This window comes from Zootoca vivipara, chromosome 6 (genome assembly GCF_965207765.1).
Source record: "Zootoca vivipara chromosome 6, rZooViv2.hap1.1, whole genome shotgun sequence".
NCBI lineage: Eukaryota > Metazoa > Chordata > Lepidosauria > Squamata > Lacertidae > Zootoca > Zootoca vivipara.
The window spans coordinates 95870082-95894319 of NC_142589.1; the positions used below are offsets into that span (position 1 = coordinate 95870082).

At 47.1% G+C, this 24238-nt stretch overlaps 1 protein-coding gene across 1 annotated transcript in view; it reads left to right on the forward strand.

Moving 5' to 3' along the window:
• Nucleotides 1-17566: 17566 nt before the first annotated feature.
• IL12RB1 (interleukin 12 receptor subunit beta 1) overlaps nt 17567-24238 on the forward strand; it is a 30721-nt gene continuing 24049 nt past the window's right edge. Inside the window, exons 1-3 of the mRNA XM_088671373.1 lie at nt 17567-17705; nt 17807-17950; nt 23312-23432. Of these exons, the coding sequence (XP_088527499.1) occupies nt 17851-17950; nt 23312-23432 (221 nt within the window). The 5' untranslated portion in view covers nt 17567-17705; nt 17807-17850. The remainder of the gene's footprint in view (nt 17706-17806; nt 17951-23311; nt 23433-24238) is intronic.

Genomic DNA, 24238 nt, shown 5'->3' on the forward strand with positions numbered 1-24238 from the left:
GCTACTGGACAATTTTTTACATTTTATTTATTTATTTCGACTGCGTCAGACCAACACGGCTACCTACCTGAATAAAAAATTAGTAAAAACACATCTGTATAAAGAGATTCTCCAAATCTCGACTCCCCCCCCCCATCCCCTCCACGAGGGTCCCATTTTAAGAATCTTCAACTGCATATTCATACGTACTCCAGTTTATATATCAAACCATATTGTAAATAGTATTGATGTTATTTCTAATTCCTTACATTGCAATTGTGGGTTTTTTTGTTTTTAAACTTATCTTGAACCATCTTGCCAATTCCCGCCCGTGCAACATTTTAATATTTGCAATGTCTCCAAGCAACTCCACAAATTATCAGACCCACAAGAAATCAGCAATTAGCGTTCTAAAACAGGGGTCAGCAAACTTTTTCAGCGGGGGGCCGGTCCACTGTCCCTCAGACCTTGTGGGGGGCCGGACTATATTTTGAAAATAAAAATAAAAATGAACGAATTCCTATGCCCCACAAATAACCCAGAGATGCATTTGAAATAAAAGCACACATTCCACTCATGTAAAAAACACCCTGATTCCCGGACTGTCCGTGGGCCGGATTGAGAAGGCGGTTGGGCTGGATCTGGCCCCCGGGCCTTAGTTTGCCTATCCATGTTCTATAAATCCCTTACTAGGCCATTTCCCCTTCACTACCCCCTATGTGGCACAGTCCGCTCCACTGAATTTATTTCAAAGGAAGCTTGGCAACAGCAGGGCACCTGCTTGGAATAATAATAATAATAATAATAATAATAATAATAATAATAGTTAAGGGGTGATATGATAGCCATGTTCAAATATATGAAAGGATGTCATATGGAGGAGGGAGAAAGATTGTTTTCTGCTGCTCCAGAGAAGCGGACACGGAGCAATGGATTCAAACTTCAAGAAAGAAGATTCCACCTAAACATTAGGAAGAACTTCCTGACAGTAAGAGCTGTTTGGCAGTGGAATTTGCTACCAAGGAGTGTGGTGGAGTCTCCTTCTTTGGAGGTCTTTAAGCAGAGGCTTGACAGCCATATGTCAAGAATGCTTTGATGGTGTTTCCTGCTTGGCAGGGGGTTGGACTGGATGGCCCTTGTGGTCTCTTCCAACTCTAGGATTCTATATTATTTATACCCCGCCCATCTGGCTGGGCTTCCCCAGCCACTCTGGGCGGCTTCCAACAAAATATTCAAATACAATAATCTATTAAACATTAAAAGCTTCTCTAAACAGGGCTGCCTTCAGGAGTCTTTTAAAAGTCTGGCATGCAGAATGCGAATTTACGGGGAAGTCTCCCTGCTTGCAAACCTGCAGGTGGGGAAGGGGGGGAGTCTTGCTGCCGGCCAGTGCAGACACGGCTGACCTGAGCGCCTCTCTCTCTCGCTCTCTCTCTCTCTCTCTCCCCACCTGGGACCAAAGGCCCTGCCTTCTGCCCCCACCCCACCCCACTCTCCTAAGCACGTGCGGAGCGACTGCCCCAGGGCACATAGGGCAGGGTGTATTTTCCTGCAATGCAGGCGAGGGTCGAAGGTCTCTGAATCAATGATAAGAGCAAGAGGTGGCAGGGAACCAGAGGTGTGTCACCACCCCCAAAGCAAGGTGGATAAAAATTCAATGATAAATCAACGATTTTTTAATAATAATAATAATAAAAAGCTTAGGCTGAGTTTTAGCACACACGAAAAACTTAAAGCAATTCCTTATTTCCTGATGGACTATAACGTAACTTAAATACAGGTAGGTAGCCGTGTTGGTCTGAGTCGAAGCAAAATAAAAAAAATCCCTTCAGTAGCACCTTAAAGACCAACTATGTTTTTATTTTGGTATACCAAATAAAAACTTAGTTGGTCTTTAAGGTGTAACTTAAATAGAAAATCTTTAGAAAGATTATTCCTCTGGAAGCATTTTATTTTAAAAATCCGATTTAAATAAAAAAAAAATCCAGTTCCAGTTTAAATTTTAAAAAATCCAATAATAATAATAATAATAATAATAATAATAATAATGTGATTTTTATCCACCCTGATTCTATTATGTATTCTCTGTTTAAGAATTGCTATGCTCGGAGCTTCTCTTATCGCATGATTACAGGATCGGGACCATTGAAAGGCTTCTTTTGCCTCTGTGGTATTAATTGACCCTCTAATTTTGTTCCTACAATACTGATTTATTTTATCATTTGCATCTCCACCATATATTCTCTGTTTCAAGAACTGCAAAATGACGCAGGTTATACTGTATATATTTTGTTAGCCCCGTGTTGCTTGTTGTTGCTTAAAGTGCGACAGACAGACCCCGTCCTCTTCCTCCCCCCGGGCTGGGTTAAAAAAAGAAGGAAGGAAGGAACGAAATGTCTGCAATGTCAGGAGCGATTTTCTCGCTTTGCCATGTTGGGGTTCGGACAGCTGAGCGGGCACAAAGAAGGCAGGCTATGTTTGGCAGCCTGGGGGGGGGGGCTGCCAGAGACAATCAGGGTCAAAGGATGCCTTCGGCACCACCCCAACTTCCTGGTACACACAGACACACACGGCACCCTTGGGTGCTGGCGGTGGGGGAATCGGGGACAAGGGGGCGACTTCGCTGCTGCCCCCTCCCCAAATACCCAGGCAGCTCACCGAGCCGTATAAACAGCTCCGGGTTTACGTATAAGCTAAAAAAGCTACTGCTTAGGGCCCCACTCTCTAGGGGGCCCCCAAAAAATTAAAGGAAAAAAAACCACTGGATGTACATTTCCAAAATGTTATCTATCTATCTATCTAAGAATCATAGAATCGTAGAGTTGGAAGAGACCACAAGGGCCATCCAGTCCAACCCCCTGCCAAGCAGGAAACACCATCAAAGCATTCCTGACATATGCCTGTCAAGCCTCTGCTTAAAGACCTCCAAAGAAGGAGACTCCACCCCCCCACTTCTTGGCAGCAAATTCCACTGCCGAACAGCTCTTACTGTCAGGAAGTTCTTCCTAATGTTTAGGTGGAATTTTCTTTCTTGTAGTTTGAATCCGTTGCTCCGTGTCCGCTTCTCTGGAGCAGCAGAAAACAACCTTTCACCCTCCTCTATATGACATCCTTTTATATATTTGAACATCTACCGGTATCTATCTATCTATCTATCTATCTATCTATCTATCTATCTATCTATCTATCTATCTATGCCAGTGCCAGATTTATTTATAAGCTAAACAAGCTATAGCTTAGGGCAGGGGTCAGCCAACTTTTTCAGCAGGGGGCCGGTCCACTGTCCCTCAGACCTTGTGGGGGGCCGGACTATATTTTGGGGGGGAAAATATGAACGAATTCCTATGCCCCACAAATAACCAGAGATGCATTTTAAATAAAAGGACCATTCTACTCATGTAAAAACATGCTGATTCCTGGACCGTCCGCAGGCCGGATTTAGAAGGCGATTGGGCCGGATCCGGCCCCCGGGCCTTAGTTTGCCTACCCATGGTCTAGATGACCCTCGGGTTCCCTTCCAAGCTTGACGATTCTAGGACTTTGTAGAGTTGGAAAGGGACCCAAAGGGTCATCTAGCCCAACCCTCCGCCGCGCAGGAATCTCAACGCCACCCAGTCGGAAACCAGACCGTGCCCTGCTTAGCTAGTGCTAGTCGGAATCTCCTTTCTTTGTCACTTGAAGCCACGGGTTCCGTGATTAGTATAATTTAATTTTTATAAATTAAATTAATTTTTTATAAATTAAAGAAAGAAGGCTGATGTCCGAAGACCGCAGGAAGTACCTATTGGTCGACGCCAACCCCTTGGTTTCACGCGATGTGGCCATCTACATTTTACAGGCCCTGAAACTCAGGGCCACCTTTTGGGCTAACTTGCCTAGCCCTAGCCCTAAAGGTAAAGGTAAAGGGACCCCTGACCATTAGGTCCAGTCGTGACCGACTCTGGGGTTGCGCACTCATCTCGCATTATTGGCCGAGGGAGCCGGTGTATAGCTTCCAGGTCATGTGGCCAGCATGACAAAGCCACTTCTGGCAAACCAGAGCAGCACATGGAAACGCCATTTACCTTCCTGCTGTAGTGGTACCTATTTATCTACTTGCATTTTGACGTGCTTTCGAACTGCTAGGTTGGCAGGAGCTGGGACCAAGCAACGGGAGCTCACCCCGTCACAGGGATTCGAACCGCCGACCTTCTGATCAGCAAGCCCTAGGCTCAGTGGTTTAACCACAGCGCCACCTGGGTCTCCCAGCCCTATGTAAACCCCTGCTATACTCACAGTCGACACGCCTTGCTTTGTCTTTTACCTTACCGCTCGAAATCAGCTGGATTTTATATTTAATGTTATAGTTGTATTTGTTGTATTCTATGCTGTTGTGCGACAGTTGCCTGTTTGATCTTTTATATGTGCTATGGCTATATGGCTAATGCAATAAACTTTGATGATGATGTCCGAAGAATGGGTGCTTTTGAATTATGGTGCTGGAGGAGACTCTTGAGAGTCCCATGGACTGCAAGAAGATCAAACCTCTCCATTCTGAAGGAAATCGGCCCTGAGTGCTCCCTGGAAGGACAGATCCTGAAGCTGAGGCTCCAAGACTTTGGCCACCTCATGAGAAGAGAAGACTCATTGGAAAAGACCCTGATGTTGGGAAAGATGGAGGGCACTAGGAGAAGGGGACGACAGAGGACGAGATGGTTGGACAGTGTTCTCGAAGCTACGAACATGAGTTTGACCAAACTGCGGGAGGCAGTGCAAGACAGGAGGGCCTGGCGTGCTCTGGTCCATGGGGTCACGAAGAGTCGGACACGACTAAACGACTAAACAACAACAACAACAAAACAGCCATTGAACGTGAATTTTACTATCCATGGGGTCACGAAGAGTCGGACATGACTAAACAAGGAAAAGCGGGAGTTTCCGGGATCAAATCAGAAACAGAGGCAGCTTTAAAGAGGATTGCAAAATGGATTTTTTTTAATAAAAAAAAAAGTATTGTAAACATGTTAGCACACTAGTAGGCTGGCGTGCTATGGTCCATGGGGTCACGAAGAGGCGGACACGACTCAACAACCTCTTTCCTCCACCACAGCTCACCAGTGGGCTCTGCTGGCCGGTTTGGGGAAAAGGCCCGGCAGGCTTCTCACTAACGCCATCGCCAATGCTCTCTCCTCCCTCCATTCCAGACTTGAGATGATATAAAACGACTTGGATTTTTTTAAAAAAAAAAAAATCACATTTGTTAAAAAGCCAGTTTTGTTAGGAATTGTAGGTGCAGAGATGCGGAAGGAACCGAAAAGACTGTTCCTGTTCGCTACAATAGCTGCAAAGGTGATGGAGGGATGATAATATATAACCTAAGAGGGCAGACGAAATTGCTAGACTATGCAGAGATGGCAAGGTTGACCGGGGAAATCAGAGATCGGGAGGATCAAAACCTCAACAGAGAATGGGACACATCAGGGCCGGGTTGAGGTTTGATGCGGCCCTCAGCTCCTGAAGGTAATGGGTCCCTTTCTATGTCCTGCTGTCTTTTGTCAACAACAAATGGTCGCTGTTTCTCGTGTGGAATGTATGCTATGTGGTCATTGACGGACCTCATAGGGATCTCAAGCCATTTGCACGTCACAAAAGATGTAACGGTTGAGCTGAAATACAATTAAGAAGTATGTTAATATTGAAATAATTATGAAGCTCTAACTTCAAACTTAATCATGCAAACACATTGGCATTTGGCAATAGCAAAAGTTCCTTTAGAAACACCATTTTCAAAGACTCGTCATCTAGTCTCTAGAAACTTGCTATAACATGAAATAATAAGAGGTGTAAATATATGATGCAAACTACTGATAATGATAAATAGCAGAATGTCGGCACCCTATATATAGAAAGGAGCAAACCAGGGATATTTTAGGGAGCAGGCTAGCAGGCAGCGCCCATGACTTACATCACAGGAGCCGACACAACACAAAACATGGTTGCTGTATGTAGGTTTTATTTCATTTGTGTTTTATCTTATATTTTGGAAATGTACATCTAGTTGTTTTTTCCCTTTAATTTTTTGTGGGGGCCCAAGAGAGCGGGGCCCTAAGCTAGAGCTTGTTTAGCTTATATGTAAATCTGGCACTGGGACAAATATACCAGTAAATTGTATTTGAAAGAACACTGTAAACACTTGAACTCTTTGGGACAACTCCTGCCATGATACACAGACTTTGAATTTAATGGAGTTGATGGACTTATAATATGGAGTTGGAAAACCTCACAGAGTGTTTGTTGTGGAGGAGGAAGAGAAAGGAGAATGTTAGCCGCTTTGAGACTCCTTCAGGTAGTGATAAAGCGAGATATCAAATCCAAACTCCTCTTCTTCTTCTTCTTCATGAATCCACAAGGGGGGGGGAGTCTCGAGATTCGGAAGAATCTTGTGCAAAATTTTAATATTTGCAGGAATATTATTCTTTGTAAAATCAAATAAAAAAGTTTTTAAAAAGGAGTACTGCCTCTGGATCAGACCAAAGGGGTCCCCATCTAGTCTGGTGTGCTGTCCTCGCGACAGTCCAAAAAGACCCTATACAACCTAGAAATCAAGATAGACTGCCATTGCTCCTGGAGGCTCCACATGGACATAAAGAAGTCCTGGGTGCTGGATCAGGTCCCTAGCCCAGTCTCCTGCCCTCACCAGGCACCCCAAATGGCAAGAAGCCTCTCCTTCCAAGCAGGATGTGAGAATAGAGCCCCTTTCCACTTTCTAAGGTAGACTGGCTCCACCATGGAGGCTCCATTGAGGAATCCTAAGAACCTAAAGTATTGAAGCTGAGGCTCCAAGACTTTGGCCACCTCATGAGAAGGGAAGAATCCTTGGAAAAGACCTTGATGTTGGGAAAGATGGAGGGCACTAGGAGAAGGGGACGACAGAGGACGAGATGGTTGGACCAAGGGCGTACCCACCGCGGGGCAGGGAGGGGCCGCTGCCCTACTCTAGAGGCAGGGCCGGTCGGGCAGCTGCGGGCAAGAGTGGCGCTGCCGGCGGGGCTGGTGGGCAGAGGCGGAGGACAGCCCAGCGGAGCGCGAGTTCGGCGCCCGCAGCAGTCTCTTGCGCCCGAGCCGTGCGGAGTCCACACAGCCGCGCTGTGTGGGAGGGGGCAAGGGCTGACGCTCCCGACGTTCGGGAGACCTTTGCGCATGCGCAAAGCGGGGCGCATGCGCACAGCGCGGCTGTGGACTCCGGCGGCCGCCGTGCAGGGCGCATGCGCACAGCGCGGCTGTGCTCAAAGGTCTCCCGAACGTCGGGAGTCGTTCAGCGCCTGAGACCGCTGCAGCAACGGAGCCTCGGATAGCTTCGCGGAGGCCGGGGCTTTGCTCCAGACCTCCGCGGAGGCCCCGATCCAAGCCTGGTTCCCTTCTCTCCCCCCCCCGCCCACCCCCAGACTTCCCTCTTCTCCTCTAGGCGGCCGCTGGTTTTCTCCCCTTCGCCGCCGTCGCTTCAGGTTTATTTTGATTTAACCTGGGCTCTGTAGCCCCGCCCACATTCCCACTTTGTGGCCCCTCCCCTCCCGTGCCTTGGCCCCGCCCCTTGCCCCCCCCTAGTTTTGATCCTGGGTACGCCCCTGGGTTGGACAGTGTTCTCGAAGCTACGAACATGAGTTTGACCAAACTGCGGGAGGCAGTGGAAGACAGGAGTGCCTCAGGAAGAGTTGGACACGACTAAACGACTAAACAACAACAAAGAACCTAAAAGCAGCTGGGTCGGGCCAAAGGGCGGCCTATCTAAGTCTTGTCTGATAACGCTGAGGTCGCGAGAGGCCTCCCGCCTCCTGGGGCTCTGGGCAACCGGCAAGTTTGTGGTTGCCATCAAAATGATCCAAGGCCCGTTGCAAATCCGACTTATTATCAAACTGTATAGGAGTGTGCGTGTAAAAATAAAAATAAAAATACACCCACAGCAGTGAACCACAAGCCTCTGTCTGCAAAGGCTTATCCTGAGCCAGATATTTTCCCTGCCGAGTAATTTTCTCATACCAAAATAAAAACTTAGTTGGTCTTTAAGGTGCTACTGAAGGAATTTTTTTATTTTTCTTTCTCTCGTTCTGCAAAAATGCACCCGGGATCCTTCGTTCCTAAGCATGCACACACAGAGAGATGCTCGCTCAAGGCGGCCTTCCCCCCCCCCCCGCAGTTGCACAAACACCCCCCCCCAATTGCACACACAAAATCCCCTCTCCATGCCTCCTGCTCAAGCAAGCTTCGCCGACCATTCGCTCAAGCCCCACCACGCCAGCATTGCCTACTTTGGCCGGCAGCAGCAGCAGCAGCAACAACTGCTGCTCTCCAAGGTCTCAGGTAAGAAGAAGGAACCGCTTCTCAGCGCTGCCCCAGGCGGCTGAGTCGTTCTGCATGCCAAGCAGCTGCTCTGCCACGGAGTTACGCCCCTTCCCCACGAAAAACACACACACAGAGAGACACCCCCCCCCAGCAGGATCCTCAGCAGGGAAGCGCCTTCTGCATGCCAAGCAGCTGCCCTGCCGCCGCTTAAGGAACGCAGCGGGTACTAGGTGGGCTCAGCGGCTGCGGAGCTGAGGAGGGTCTTGGATCTCCCCCCCCCAACAAGAGGAAGAGGGGAAGGGCTGCTCGGAGATGGGGAAGGGCTCCAGACCCCCCCCCGTTCCTTCTGCGCGCCCACCCCGCCAGCATCCCGACTCACCTGGAGCCCCCGCCGCCGGAGGATGTTGGGCTCGTCCATTGCGCTCGCTGCCTCCGCTGTTGCTGCTGCTGCCAGTCAAGGAGCGTGCAAAGAGGTTCCCGGCACTTGGAGGGGAGGGGAGAGGTGGGGGGGGGAGAGAAGGAGGCGGAGGGTCCTCCTGGCTGGCATTGGCTGCCCGGGAATCAGCTGATCCTTCCTTGTAGAAAGGGGGGGGGCAGAGGGAGAGAGAGAGAGGGAGAGGGAGAGATTTTCCCAGATTCTGCAATAGCTCCAGGGCGGGGGGGATGACATGCGCTCTATTTTCACACAGACGCGGGATTTTTGCATGCACGCAAATGCCCGGACACGCCTTTTGCGCGCATTCACACGGGCACCTTGCAGAAAGGGGGAGCAGAGAGAGAGAGAGATTGATTCCCAGATTCTGCAGTAGCTCCAGGGCGGGGGAGGGAGGGATGACATGCGCTCTATTTTCACACAGACACGGGATTTTTTGCATGCACGCAAATGCCCGGACACGCCTTTTGCGCGCATTCACACGGGCACCTTGCAGAAAGGGGGAGCAGAGAGAGAGAGAGAGATTGATTCCCAGATTCTGCAGTAGCTCCAGGGCGGGGGGGGGGGGAATGACATGCGCTCTATTTTCACACAGACACGGGATTTTTTTGCATGCACGCAAATCCCCGGACACGCCTTTCGCGCGCATTCACCTTGCAGAAAGGTGGGGCAGAGAGAGAGAGAGAGAGATTCCCAGATTCTGCAATAGCTGCAGGGCGGGGGGGGATGAAACGCGCTCTATTTTCACACAGACACGGGATATTTTTTTTGCATGCACGCAAATGCCCATACACGCCTTTTGCGCGCATTCACACGGGCACAAGCAGAACCGAAACAGGTACGTGCAAAAAAGAGAGGCTGGAACCAAAGACGTTCCTTCGCCCCCCCATAATAATAAAAAAGAGGGAGCCCCCCCCCGTTGATGGGCATTGACATTCAAATAGTGCTCTCTGTGCCATGTGATTATGTGGGGTGGGGCTTTTCTGGCCATCTACACACCCCCCCAACAATATTTCACAGAGTTGGAAGGGGGTACCCCTGAGGGACATCCAGTCGAGCCCCTGCAAAAGAAGGGATCTTTTGCCCAACGTGGGACTCAAACCCACCACCCTGTGAGTCCAGTTAAAGAAGAATGAAGTGGCCACAGGAGGAAGTAAAGGGCCTATCTTTGTAACAGGAGCAGGGAAACCCGATTTATTTATTTATTTATTTTAAAAAATTGTATTACAAAATGGTCAAAGGCCTGGAAACGATGCCTTATGAGGAACGGCTTAGGGAGCTGGGTATGTTTAGCCTGGAGAAGAGAAGGTTAAGGGGTGATATCATAGCCATGTTCAAATATATAAAAGGATATCATATAGAGGAGGGAGAAAGGTTGTTTTCTGCTGCTCCAGAGAAGCGGACACGGAGCAATGGATTCAAACTACAAGAAAGAAGATTCCACCTAAACATTAGGAAGAACTTCCTGACAGTAAGAGCTGTTCGGCAGTGGAATTTGCTACCAAGGAGTGTGGTGGAGTCTCCTTCTTTGGGGGTCTTTAAGCAGAGGCTTGACAGGCATATGTCAAGAATGCTTTGGTGGTGTTTCCTGCTTGGCAGGGGGTTGGACTGGATGGCCCTTGTGGTCTCTTCCAACTCTAGGATTCTATGATTTGGGCTGAATTGTAATACCAATAAAAATAATAGAGTCAGCATCCCTGTAAAAGGCTCCTATTTAAATTAGATTTTTAATTTTTTTAAAATAAAAAGCTCAAAGGAAGCAGCTTTCAGGAGCCGCAGGTGAGGGCTCAGGCCAAGGCGGGGGGAGGGGAATGAAGGCTAAAGGTGGATAGGCTGCCCCCCGGAAGGAGCAGAATGTGCCCCCCGCCCCAGAAACAGTAAATAAGGTCCCAAGGGAGCCTCAAAACAGTGGTCCTGGCCAAGGAAGGGCTCCTCCTTTCAGGGAGGGAGGGACCCCCCCCCAGGGTGACATCAGGCCTGGTGACGAGGGAAGAAAAAGGCCTCTTTGATCCTCCCGGGTGGGGGCCAGCGACAGGACAAACAGACCCCCTTCTTGCCCTGCAGAGCGGAACAAAGAGTCCCAGTGATGCTCGAGGGCCCCCCCCCTCTTTCCCTCCGGAGCCGGGTGGGTGGGTGAGTCACCCGGTAGCGACATTGCCAGGCAGCACCCGGGAAAGCGGCTGATGGCCGGGGGGGGGGGGAACAGTCCCCGGAAGGAAGGAAGGGGACAGGGTGTCTCAGCAGAGAGTCGGCCCCCCACTGGACTCCAACAAGGGCTGAGGGAGGCGGTGGGTGTCCCAGGAAGGGATGGGCGAGGGCACCTCATGGCCTGGCTTTTGCTTGCTTCTTCATCTTCTTCCTCCTCCTCCTCCTCTTCCCTTTCTTCTCCTCCTTCCTCTTACTCCTTCTTCCACTTCTTCTTCTTCTTCTTCCTCCTCCTCTTCTTCTTCAATCTCTCGTAGCTGAATAAGATTGTCTTCCATTGGTTTCCAGGCGGGAGTTGATCCTGGTGAGGGTTTGCCAAGTGTGCCTTCCTCTTGGCACATTTCTCCCTTGCGTCCTGAGTTCGAGTGTCTTCAAAGTCCGTGACACCTTTGGGAAAGGCTGTTCTCCAACCGGAGCGCTCTCAGGCTAGGGTTTCCCAGTTGTCAGTGTTGATGCTACATTTTTAAAGAGTTGCCTTGAGAGAGTCTTTAAACCGGGGGGGGGGGGGGTCAGCAAACCTTTTAATCAAGGGGCCGGTCCACTGTCCCTCTGACCTTGATCCGGCCCCCAGGCCTTAGTTTGCCTACCCAGGCTTTAAAAGCTTCGGCTACTTCAGACTGTCTCGACCCTGAACCTTTGAACCATGGACTGGACTTTGACTACACCTCTTGGGTAACCCTAGGGACCAGCACAGTAGACACTCGAACTCAGGACACAAGGGAGGAAACGTGCTAAGAGGAAGGCACACTTGGCAAACCCTCACCAGGATCAACTCCAGCCCGGAAACCGATGTCCCCACTGTGGAAGGACGTGGGGATCCAGAATTGGCCTCCACAGTCACTTACGGACTCACTTTTGAAAACTTTGTTCATGGAAGACAATCTTATTCGGCTATGAGGGATCGCCAAAGAAGAAGAAATTCAATATATGATGGTGGTGGTGGTGGTGGGCGATTCGAACCCTGCTCTCCCAGATCCTCGTCCGGTGCTCTAACCACTGCACGGCACTGTCTCTGGGTCAGGCAGCCTCCTGGGTTCAACTCCCCCCCTCCCATTTTCAGGGAGACTGGAGGAGACGCCCGGAAGAAGTTGAGGACTGGATGCGATGTAGATAAGATTTCGAAGAGGGATGTGGTTTTGCTCGGCGGAGTTTGGGCGTCCAACTCGGAGGAAGTCTCTCTCTTGCTTCGTACAAGAAGGTAGAAGTTGAGTCGATCCCTTTCCTGTGTTCTGTTCGTTGACTTTCTCAAAAGGGTTAGGTTACCAGCCAGGTAACCTACTTTGCCCCCTCCAAAGGGACACGATCCCGTTGCTTTTGTGGAAATACGCTGCCTTTTTCCTTTTAAAAATAAATAAAAATAAATGCTTGGTGTAAGTGGCTGTAAGCCCTAGTGGCTCATTCATTTTTTATTTTTTTTTATAATGATTTTTATTAAGATTTTTCAGAATACAAAGAAAAAGACACAAAAAGAAAACACTACAACAATAACACTACACAAAAAAATAAAAAACACAAAATCAAATTACTTATTCCTTTTTCTCTTCACATTATATATTGGGACCCCCTCGGGTTCCCATCCCCTGTGGTTCATTAGCAAACTTATATTTTAGCAATTTCTGAACCATTTTAATCACCTTATATAATCTTAATTTATTCCTTTCACTTAACATATTCATAAATTCCACAGTTTATTTTCAGCCTAATTCTGATCTTAGTATGTTACTTTTGCATAATTTTTTTAAATATAACTTAAAATCTTTCCATTCTTCTTCTGTCGCTTCTTCCCCCCGGTTGCGGATTCTTCTGGTCATCTCAGCCAATTCCATAAACTCCATCATCTTCATCTGCCAGTCGTCAATCGTTGGTAATACATGTGATTTCCAATTCTTGGCTATTCAAGCCTCAAGCTTCAGGCACAGTCTATCCTTGAATGGCAGCACAGGCCCAAAGCCCAGGTCCCCCCAAGGACCCTCCCGAGAGCCACAGGTTATGGGGAGGTAGGAAACAGGTGTGGTTTCCACACCTGGGCTGGAGGAATCGGAGCTCAGCATCTTCTGTAATTAGTATAATTCTGGTTTTTTTAAAAAAAATCAGAGCCAGGGGGAATACAGCCAGGTATATGACACACAGGCAGGCAGATAGGCAGGGGTGGTTATTCCCAAGTTAATGTGCTTTGCATCAGGGCAACCGAATCTTAGAAAGGTAGAATTGTAACTCTGGGACCCCGGAGGGTCATCCAGCCTGACCCCCCTGCAATGCAGGAGTCTGAGCTGAAGCATCCATGACAGATGACCTTCCATCCTCTGCTTAAAAACCTCCAAGGAAGGAGAGTCCGACACCTTCCATCCCACGGTCGAACAGCTCTACCTGTTCTTGAGTTCGAATCTCCTTTCCTGTCCCTTGAAGCCACAGGTTCGAGTCCTGCCCTCCAGAGCAGGAGAAAAAAAAGCTTGTTCCTTCTTCCATGTCACAGTCCTTGAGATATTTGAAGATGGCAACCCTATCTCCTCTCAGCCTCTCCTCTTTCCCAGGCTAAACGCCCTCAGCTCCTTCAACCGTTCCTCATCAGGTTTCCAGACCCGTTGATCATCTCGGTTGCCCTCTGTTCTGCCAAGGGCAGGGTCCTTCCTGGATCTGGAGCCAATGAACATGCCGGTGGGTGAAGGAAAAGCAATGGTTTATTTGTGTAAGGTCAAAAGAATAACAGCAGGCATTTTGTTGTTTAGTCATTTAGTCGTGTCCGCCTCTTCGTGACCCCATGGACCAGAGCACACCAGGCACTCCTGTCTTGCACTGCCTCCCACAGCTTGGTCAAACTCATGTTCGTAGCTTCGAGAACACTGTCCAACCATCTCGTCCTCTGTCATCCCTTTCTCCTAGTGCCCTCCATCTTTCCCAACATCAGGGTCTTTTCCAAGGATTCTTCTCTTCTCATGAGGTGGCCAAAGTCTTGGAGCCTCAGCTTCAGGATTTGTCCTTCCAGTGAGCACTCAGGGCTGATTTCCTTCAGAATGGAGAGGTTTGATCTTCTTGCAGTCCATGGGACTCTCAAGAGTCTCCTCCAGCACCATAATTCAAAAGCATCAATTCTTCGGCGATCAGCCTTCTTGATGGTCCAGCTCTCACTTCCATACATCACTACTGGGAATACCATAGCTTTAACTATACGGACCTTTGTCGGCAAGGTGATGTCTCTGCTTTTTAAGATTCTGTCTAGGTTTGTCATTGCTTTTCTCCCAAGAAGCAGGCGTCTTTTAATTTCGGGACTGCTGTGACAACAGCAGGCATACAGGACACAAATAATGGCTTACCAGACAGGAGTTACACACAATCTCCCCTTCAGCTGCCCGGAGCCCCAGGTCGAGCAGCGAGAGACACCAACAGTATCAGGTACCTCAATCTTCAGCCTGCAGCTTTTATAGCCAACTTTGATGTACTGTAATTGAGTGCACCTGGTTAGTAGGCATCGCTCGTGGTCAGCCCAAGACACCGGGTGTGGCTAGCGCAAAGCAAGCTGAGAGTCTCCCATTCACTACAACTGGGTATCCTGTCAGCACTTAGAACACCGGAGACCCAGTAAACTCCTGATACAGGTATGTGGAGCACAAATTATACTATTAAATCAGCAGAACTTAAACCGGGGATGTTAAAGGGAAAGAGAGATGTCACCTAACTCCTCGAAATTACAATGGTCTTCCGCATTTCCGCTACACCCTCCTCTGCCCACCTTCTTAAATTGTGATGCCCAGAACTGGACACAGGATTCCAGGTGGGGGCTGACCAAGCCAGAGTAAACTGGGACTATGACTTCCCTTGATCTGGACACTAGACTTCTGGGGATGCAGCCTAGAATAGCATTCGCTTTCTTCGCTGCTCCACAACACGGTGGGCTCATGTTCCCCTTGTAGTCTTCTAAACCCCCCAGATCCATTTTTCTCTTTTTTTATACATATAATTATTATTTGTTTTCCTGGCTCTGTAGAACTCTTTAGAGAGCCTGTTGACTTCCTTCCCTCCCGCCTCACAACTTCCAAAACTAACCTTTAGATCATTGGATTTTGTAGATTTTCCTATTCTCATTAGAAAACGGCTCAGAATTTAAATAAATATAGAAACTTCTCATTACAAGTCTTCAGACAACCCTGCTAGTGATGTTAACTGCTTACAATAATCTTTCAGATATCATATAAATTCACTCCAGGCTTTTGGAGTACACGATCGTGCTGGTTTCGGATTTTTCCTTCCAGCTTCATCATAGAATCATAGAGTTGGAAGAGACCACAAGGGCCATCCAGTCCAACCCCCTGCCGAGCAGGAAACGCCATCAAAGCATTCTTGACATATGCCTGTCAAGCCTCTGCTTAAAGACCTCCAAAGAAGGAGACTCCACCACACTCCTTGGCAGCAAGTTCCACTGCCAAACAGCTCTTACTGTCAGGAAGTTCTTCCTAATGTTTAGGTGGAATCTTCTTTCTTGTAGCTTGAATCCATTGCTCCGTCTCCGCTTCTCTGGAGCAGCAGAAAACAACCTTTCTCCCTCCTCTATATGACACCTTTTTATATATTTGAACATAGCTTAACCTTTTCTTCTCCAGGCTAAACATACCCAGCTCCCTAGGCCATTCCTCATAAGGCATTGTTTCCAGGCCTTTGACCATTTTGGTTGCCCTCTTCTGGACACGTTCCAGCTTATCAGTATCCTTCTTGAACTGTGGTGCCCAGAACAGGACACAGTACTCCAGGTGAGGTCTGACCAGAGCAGAATACAGTGGTACTATTACTTCCCTTGATCTAGATGCTATACTCCTCTTGATGCAGCCCAGAATTGCATTGGCTTTTTTAGCTGCTGCATCACACTGTTGACTCATGTCAAGTTTGTGGTCTACCAAGACTCCAAAAAAAGGCTTCTGGTTTTTTCACAGAAGTCCTTTTAAACATTTTCTTTACCATTTCCCAGGAAGCCTTTACCTCTTTGCAAGTCCACCGCATGGGGTAAAAGATCCCTTCCCTTTCTTTACATTTCCAACACTCATTGGTTCTTGCCTTGTACGTTTTAGCCAGTTTAAAGGTAAAGGTAAAGGGACCCCTGACCATTAGGTCCAGTCGTGACCGACTCTGGGGTAGCGCGCTCATCTCGCATTATTGGCCGAGGGAGCCGGCGTATAGCTTCCAGGTCATGGTGCCAGCATGACAAAGCCGCTTCTGGCAAACCAGAGCAGCACATGGAAACGCCGTTTACCTTCCCGCTGTAGCGGTTCCTATTTATCTACTTGCACTTTGACGTGCTTTCGAACTGCTAGGTTGGCAGGAGCTGGGACCAAGCAACGGGAGCTCACCCTGTCACAGGGATTCGAACCGCTGACCTTCTGATCAGCAAGCCCTAGGCTCAGTGGTTTAACCCACAGCGCCACCTGGGTCCCTTTAGCCAGTTTAGCTGGTGTTAAATACAATCTGTACATCATTTTCATAACATTTTCTTCAAGTGCAGCACTGCATGCAGTAAAATTAATACCTTCCTTCCACAAGCGTTCCCAGGATTCTAGCTCAATATTAAATCCAAAACCTTTTAGCCCCAGATCCGTTTTTTCATGCCCCACTGCCAAGCCAGGTCCCCCAGGAGATGGAAAGAAGATCAATTATGGATTGTGACAAAATGGCCAAAATGACCGGATGAATCAGAAGTCAGGAAAACCAAAATTTTAAATAAGGAATGGGGGGAATTTACAACTTATCTTAAAGACCAGTTAATATTGTTAGAAGGTTTGGAACATCACATGTAGTTTACTGGTGAATTTTGGATTATAAGATTTGGATTACCGTATTTGCCTGAATATAAGTCTCACTTTCCCCAAATTCTGACCGTGAAAAGTTAAAGTGCAGCTTAAATTCACGACCTTACAACAATTGGCGTTTTTTTTTGCAATATCACTGCTGAAACAGACATACGGTAAAGCAGAAGTGGTGTGAGTGCCTGCGGAGTTTTAAGGGAGCGGCTTATATTTGGGTATTGTCTATTTTTTTCATGCCCCCTTGAATTTTTCAAGGTGTGGCTTATATTTGGATGTGGCTTATATCCGGGCCAATACGGTATGATAAAAGATGTAGAAGGAAACTACCTACAAAAGGGCAGGAGATTCCTTGGAATCTTGTTTTTATGTTGTACGTTGGACGAATGGCTGTAAAATGTTAATCTGAAAACCCAAACAAATAAATTAATATATACCGTATTTTTCCGTGTATAACACGCCCCCGCGCATAAGACGCCCCTATTTGGGGGGGACTCAAAATTAAGAAAATGGGGAGGAAATCCCCCAAAGTTGTTGAGCTTTTCTTGGGGAGGATTGCCCCCTGAAACCGCTCACCCGCCACACCGAAACAATGCCACTCGCGCGCGTTGCAAAAGCCTGCTACCCTCTCTCCCCCCCTCACCCCCAATTTTTAACTTGATTGTTGAATAAAAATACCTACTGTAGTCTTATACACAGAAAAGTACGGTGTGTATATATATATATATATTAAAAAGCCAGGTTCCCCCCGCCCTCCCCTCAAGGTCTAAAATTATCTGTGCCGCCTCCTCGAACGAAAACCACACACAGGAGAGCTTTCTTTCATTTTTATTTCCCCTTGCCCCGCTTGTGGGTTTCCTAGAAGTACCGCACCTGGGCCGGCCCTTGCGGGAAGCCCTCATTTCTGTGCCATCTTGGGCACCACTTTTGCAGCGTCGGAGCAATCTGCGTGCTGGGGGCTGGGGGGAGAGAGAAAGAGAGAGGTGAGATCTGGAAAGGAAAGCGAAAGAGAGGAGGGAACTCAAAAAAGCAGGGCAAGACAAAATGTTTCCATCCCTAAAGTGACTTTGGGTTGCCCTTGCAGGAGCTGCTGCGGATCGGAGCCCCGTATCCGACCCCCCTGGAGAGATGGCACACCCAAGATCCCTTTGGAGAGGAAGGGGGGTCCCCGGTTATTCGTGGCCGGTGGCCGTGGCCCTGTGGTTCGCCGTGGCTCGGGTGTCAGGCGGTAAGTTATCATCCCTGCCCAGGAAGGAACGACAAGGTGCGTCCTGGCGCAGCTTCGAAATCCGCGACGGCCAGAGAGGAGATTGGGATCGACAGGTAGATCTCTGGCTGATTTGCCAGAGAGGTGCCAATCAGGGCCTGTGCGTCCATATAGGAGAACTAGGCAGTCGCCTAGGGCACCGAAACGGAGGGGGCACTGGCCCGCCGCTTGTTGCCCGGCAATCAGGGTTCTTTCCCCGTTGCGGCAAAATGAAACCGCGAGATTTCCTCTCCCTGTTTTCACCGGAGAAACATTGGAGGGGATGGAATAGGGCGTCCCTATTTTACTTTCAGGGGATAAATGTTGGATGGGATACTAAGGGAAGCTAGACCGGGTTGGAAGACCGGGTCAGGTCCAGGGCGGAAGGCGAATTCCTGAGAATGCGCTCTGTCCGTTTCGGCACACTGTTAAACTGTGGAACCCTCTTCCACAGGAAACAGCGATGGCCACCAGGTTGGATGGCCTTGAAAGAAGATTAGGCAAATTCGCCAAGGGCTATTGATGGCTCCTAGCCAGGACAGCTCTGGTCTCTGCCTCCACGGTCAGAGACAGTGATGCTTCTGAATTGTGCTTGCTGAAAACCACAGGAGGGCTCTTGGGTTCGAATCCTGCTTTCTACTTTCCCATTGAGGCGTCTTGCTGGCCTGATTCAGCTACAGGGCTGGAAGATCCTGTGTTCTTACGGCCACGGTTTTTGAGAAGTGTGTGGGTTTTTTTATTATTATTTAAAAATAAACCCCAATAAAATGACTTCCTCTGTGCTGGTATTTCACACGCAATCGTGAAACTTGAAAGCCTCGTTATCGCCTCGTCTGCTTGCCTAGCATATGGAGTCTCTACCAGTTGCCCTGGTGCTCTGGCAGAGGGGATTCCTTACTAGGGTTATAACTTTTTTCCAACCACCTCCTGTTCCTGGAGCTTAGTTAGATGAACTTTTACCTAAAAACGAACAAATGATCTGTCATTTTCAAATCTTTGGGGGAAAGGTCAGCCCGAAATCAATAGATTTCCCTTATGAGGAATGGCTTGGGGAGCTGGGTATGTTTAGCCTGGAGAAGAGAAGGTTAAGGGGTGATATGATAGCCATGTTCAAATATATGAAAGGATGTCATATGGAGGAGGGAGAAAGGTTGTTTTCTGCTGCTCCAGAGAAGCGGACACAGAGCAACGGATTCAAGCTACAAGAAAGAAGATTCCACCTAAACATTAGGAAGAACTTCCTGACAGTAAGAGCTGTTCGGCAGTGGAATTTGCTGCCAAGGAGTGTGGTAGAGTCTCCTTCTTTGGAGGTCTTGAAGCAGAGGCTTGACAGGCATATGTCAAGAATGCTTTGATGGTGTTTCCTGCTTGGCAGGGGGTTGGACTGGATGGCCCTTGTGGTCTCTTCCAACTCGACGATTCTATGATTCTATTCTATGATTCTAGATCAATTTTTGTCTAGGAAACTGTATAATGTATTATTGTCGTATGCGTAGGATGTACAGGAGAAACGGCGCTTGCGAATTTTCTAATCCTTGTGCAACGATTTGTACATTGTCCATCGCTTCTTATCGCTTAGAATAAAATCAAAGTTTCCGTCCGTTTCACTTGCACCACGAAGTTCCCACATCCTCTGAATTGCGTGTTTTTTCTGCAGACCAATATTTGGATTCTTCTATAACGTTCTCGACCATTTAAGGAAGCTTTGGACAGCTCAAAAATTTCTAGACTGTTCCATAAAGTTTTTAAATGTGTGAATACCTACGAGTAGTAAAGTGAATCAAACTTTCCCATTGGGGTGACCTTTTTTTTTGGCAATGGATAAGAAATAGCTCATCCCTTTAGGATACAGGAAATTGTGTTTCTTTTTTGGGGGGGGAAGGAAGTCAAAAAGTTATAACCCTAATCCTCACACCTGCTCTGAAACTTGGATTAATTTGATAAAAAATTCCTTCAGTAGCACCTTAAAGACCAACTAAGTTTTTATTTTGGTATGAGCTTTCGTGTGCATACACATGAATAAAACACACCTAAATAAAAACTTAGTTGGTCTTTAAGGTGCTACTGAAGGAATTTTTTAATTTTGTTTTGACTCAGACCAACACAGCTACCTACCTGTAACTTGGATTAATTTGGTTATTCATTAGGAAGCTGGAAACTTTGGGGGGGGGGAGAGATTATTGAGAAAAACCTACGAAAGCCGGCTGCACAGTCGAGAATTGAAGGGAAATATGGCCTTTGAAGGAAAAGGCTGCCCTTAGTCATTAATTTCATTAGCATCATTATATTTATGAATCACTTCCCATAAAAACATCTCAAATTACTCATTTTGCCCGTAGAGACGCCCACGATTCCGCTCGTGAAAATCTGCCGAGAGCAATCCCATTCCTGCAACCCCTTCTGCTTATTTACAGAACAGAATTTAAATGCCTATGGGTTATAGAATCATAGAATCATAGAGTTGGAAGAGACCCCAAGGGCCATCCAGTCCAACCCCCTGCCAAGCAGGAAACACCATCAAAGCATTCTTGACATATGCCTGTCAAGCCTCTGCTTCAAGACCTCCAAAGAAGGAGACTCCACCACACTCCTTGGCAGCAAATTCCACTGCCGAACAGCTCTTACTGTCAGGAAGTTCTTCCTAATGTTTAGGTGGAATCTTCTTTCTTGTAGTTTGAATCCATTGCTCCGTGTCTGCTTCTCTGGAGCAGCAGAAAACAACCTTTCTCCCTCCTCTATATGACACCCTTTTATATATTTGAACATGGCTATCATATCACCCCTTCACCTTCTCTTCTCCAGGCTAAACATACCCAGCTCCCTAAGCCGTTCCTCATAAGGCATCGTTTCCAGGCCTTTGACCATTTTGGTTGCCCTCCTCTGGACACGTTCCAGCTTGTCAGTATCCTTTCTTGTTTAAGAAAAGGCGATGCAACCGCTAAGAAGTTTGCAAAAATGTAACGTGAAACACGATCGATAAGAAACCGTTGGAAAGTTTGTATTTGCGATTTGTATTTGCAAATGTTTGCGAAACTGTGCCGGATTGGCCCGAATATAAGCCACACTTCTTTTTTTTCTTTCCAAATTCTGACTGCGAAAAGTTAAAGCGTGGCTCAAATTCACGACAAATTACAAAACTGGGCTTTGACGATATCGCTGCCGAAGCAGACATACGGTAAAACGGAACAAATTTTTTTTTAAAAAAAATGTGTCATTGCCGATTTGCGAGCCTGAGACTTTTTCATTTGCCATTTTGGGGTGTGAGTGCCTGCGGAATTGTAGCAATGGAATAGCGATTTTAACGAGTGTACGGTAACTTTTGCGGGCTCTGCAAGATCAAAGGCTTAAATTGGCTCTGGGTTGCAATTCTACCGACCGCGGCAATTTCCAGCCTGTAGCCCTATTTTAAGGGAGCGGCTTATATTCGGGTATTCTCTCCCCCCCCTTGAATTTTAAAGGTGCGGGCGGCTTATATTCAGCCCAATACGGTATTTGCAAATATTCAACACGCGATTAACACCTGACGAGATTAGAAGACAAGGAAACTTTCTACATGCCTTGGTAGGCCTTGCCTAAATCAGGGGTCAGCAAACTTTTTCAGCAGGGGGCCGGTCCACTGTCCCTCAGACCTTGTGGGGGGCCGGACTATATTTTGAAAAAAAATATGAACGAATTCCTATGCCCCACAAATAACCCAGAGATGCATTTTAAATAAAAGGACACATTCTACTCATGTAAAAAGACAGTGATTCCTGGACCGTCTGTGGGCCAGATTTAGAAGGCGATTGGGCCCCAAACAAACGGCAAGGGCAGATAAACCATAAAAAAAATACCCAAATATAAATTGCCTTCCAACCGCTTCGGCTGGTGGCCATTATCCGGACAGGGAGAGCCTAACTTCTGTAATCTATGCTCTGGGAAACCTCCAGGTTAGACTACTGCAACACATTGTTTATGGGGCTGCCCTGGGAGACGGTTCAGAAACTTCTTTCTTTTCGCCCCGCTTTTAATGCTTTGTTGATTAGCATATGGTCAATCAACAGTATAACAAAACAAGAAAACATGTTACGAAAGGAAAATTTCCCCTACACAATAAATTCCATTTTGCACCTCGGCTGCGCACATTTTTGCAAGTAAATAGGTCAGGGGAACAACGAAGATTGTCCAGGAAGTCGTGCTTTTTCTCCTGAAGTCAGCGCAAAGGAAATTGCGCACAGAAACAGAGAGGCGGCAGGTTCTGCACCGCACAAACTCTCTTGTGAACCACACAGGATTATCTCAGAGGGGGGGCAAGATTTACGTCCTATGCCTTTTAAAATTGTGATGGGGGGGGCTATTGGGTTGTTGTTTTTCTTTTCACTAGTTATTTTGCAGTTTTAATATCTTTATTTTATTCTGTGAACCGCCCTGAGACCCCCGGGTATAGGGAGCAGTATATAAATTCAAATAATAAGAATAAGAATAATATTTGCCTTGCTGGATTGCAAACCCTCCCAATGTCCCTATTCTCCAGTCCTGGATTTAGAGAAGCCATTCCAATTTCTGTTACGAAGTCCCTATTTTCATGGGAGAAACGTTGGAGAGGATGGAATAGGACGTCCCTATTTTTACCTGAGAAATGTTGGAGGGTATGGAATAGGACATCCCTATTTTCAGGGGAGAAACGTTGGAGGGGATGGAATAGGACGTCCCTATTTTCAGGGGAGAAACGTTGGAAGGGATGGAATAGGACGTCCCTATTTTCAGGGGAGAAATGTTGGAGGGGATGGAATAGGACATCCCTATTTTCAGGGGAGAAACGTTGGAGGGGATGGAATAGGACGTCCCTATTTTCAGGGGAGAAACGTTGGAGGGGATGGAATAGGACGTCCCTATTTTCAGGGGAGAAACGTTGGAGGGGATGGAATAGGACGTCCCTATTTTCAGGGGAGAAATGTTGGAGGGGATGGAATAGGACGTCCCTATTTTCACAGGAGAAATGTTGGAGGGGATGGAATAGGACGTCCCTATTTTCAAGGGAGAAATGTTGGAGGGGATGGAATAGGACGTCCCTATTTTCACAGGAGAAACTTTGGAGGGGATGGAATAGGACGTCCCTATTTTCACGGGAAAAACGTTGGAGGGGATGGAATAGGAAGTCCCTATCTTCACGGGTTGGACAAGATGGTTGGACAGTGTTCTCGAAGCTACGAACATGAGTTTGACCAAACTACGGGAGGCAGTGGAAGACAGGAGTGCCTGGCGTGCTCTGGTCCATGGGGTCACGAAGAGTCGGACACGACTAAACGACTAAACAACAACAATCTTCACGGGAGAAATGTGGATCTCTTTTGTGCTGCACAGGTGACGAGGGAGGCCCCCGAAATCTGAAGTGTTTCAAGGCTTGCAAGACTTCCCGGTGTCTCCCCCAGTGCAGCTGGGAGGCCGGGAGCCAGTCGGGAGCCAGCTACACCCTGCATTTTTGGTGAGCAAAGGGGACACAAGGGGCAATAAATCCAGGGGGAATTTGGAGAAGGGCGAGTCTCAAATGATAAGAAACAGGAACAGGGTGGATTTGATTTAAATCGCTACTCAGTAAGACTTGATTTGACTCATATATTTTTTGCCAGCCTAGCTGGCATCGTCGTAACATTGACGTAGTTTTTACAGTTATATCAGGAATTACTAATTTGGTTCTACTATTAGAAATGCATAGATAATTATGAAATTATTGTGAGGTTTAAAAAGTTAACTGTTTATATTTGGACAACTTTTCTGGTGTACTTTATTGGAAGAGGGAAAATAATCATTTCCTTAATAACAATTGCAACAATTTATTTAACTAAAACAATGTTATTGCATATGTATCCATGTTTGTTAACTGATGTGGTTAAACATTTTTTTAAAAACAACAACAACAACAACAACAGCAACTTAGACTGAGTTTGACACACACAAAAAACTTAAAACAAATCCTTATTTTCTGATGAATAGCCTTCGGACTCTAATGTAACTTAAATAGAAAATCTTTAGAAATATTTTCCCTCCAAAAGCATTTTATTTTAAAAATCTGATTTAATTTTTTAAAAATCTGATTTATATTTTTAAAAATCTGTTTTAAATTTTTAAAAACCCAATTTTTGAATTTTTTTAAATAATAATAAAAAGATTTTTATCCACCCTGATTAGGAATTATAGCTTCACCGGTTGGATTTCTGCCTTTCTCAGGCTGCTGACGCACACCCTTTTCCCTTTCCTGTTTGCTGGCTGGTCAAAGATCCGCTCTCTTTC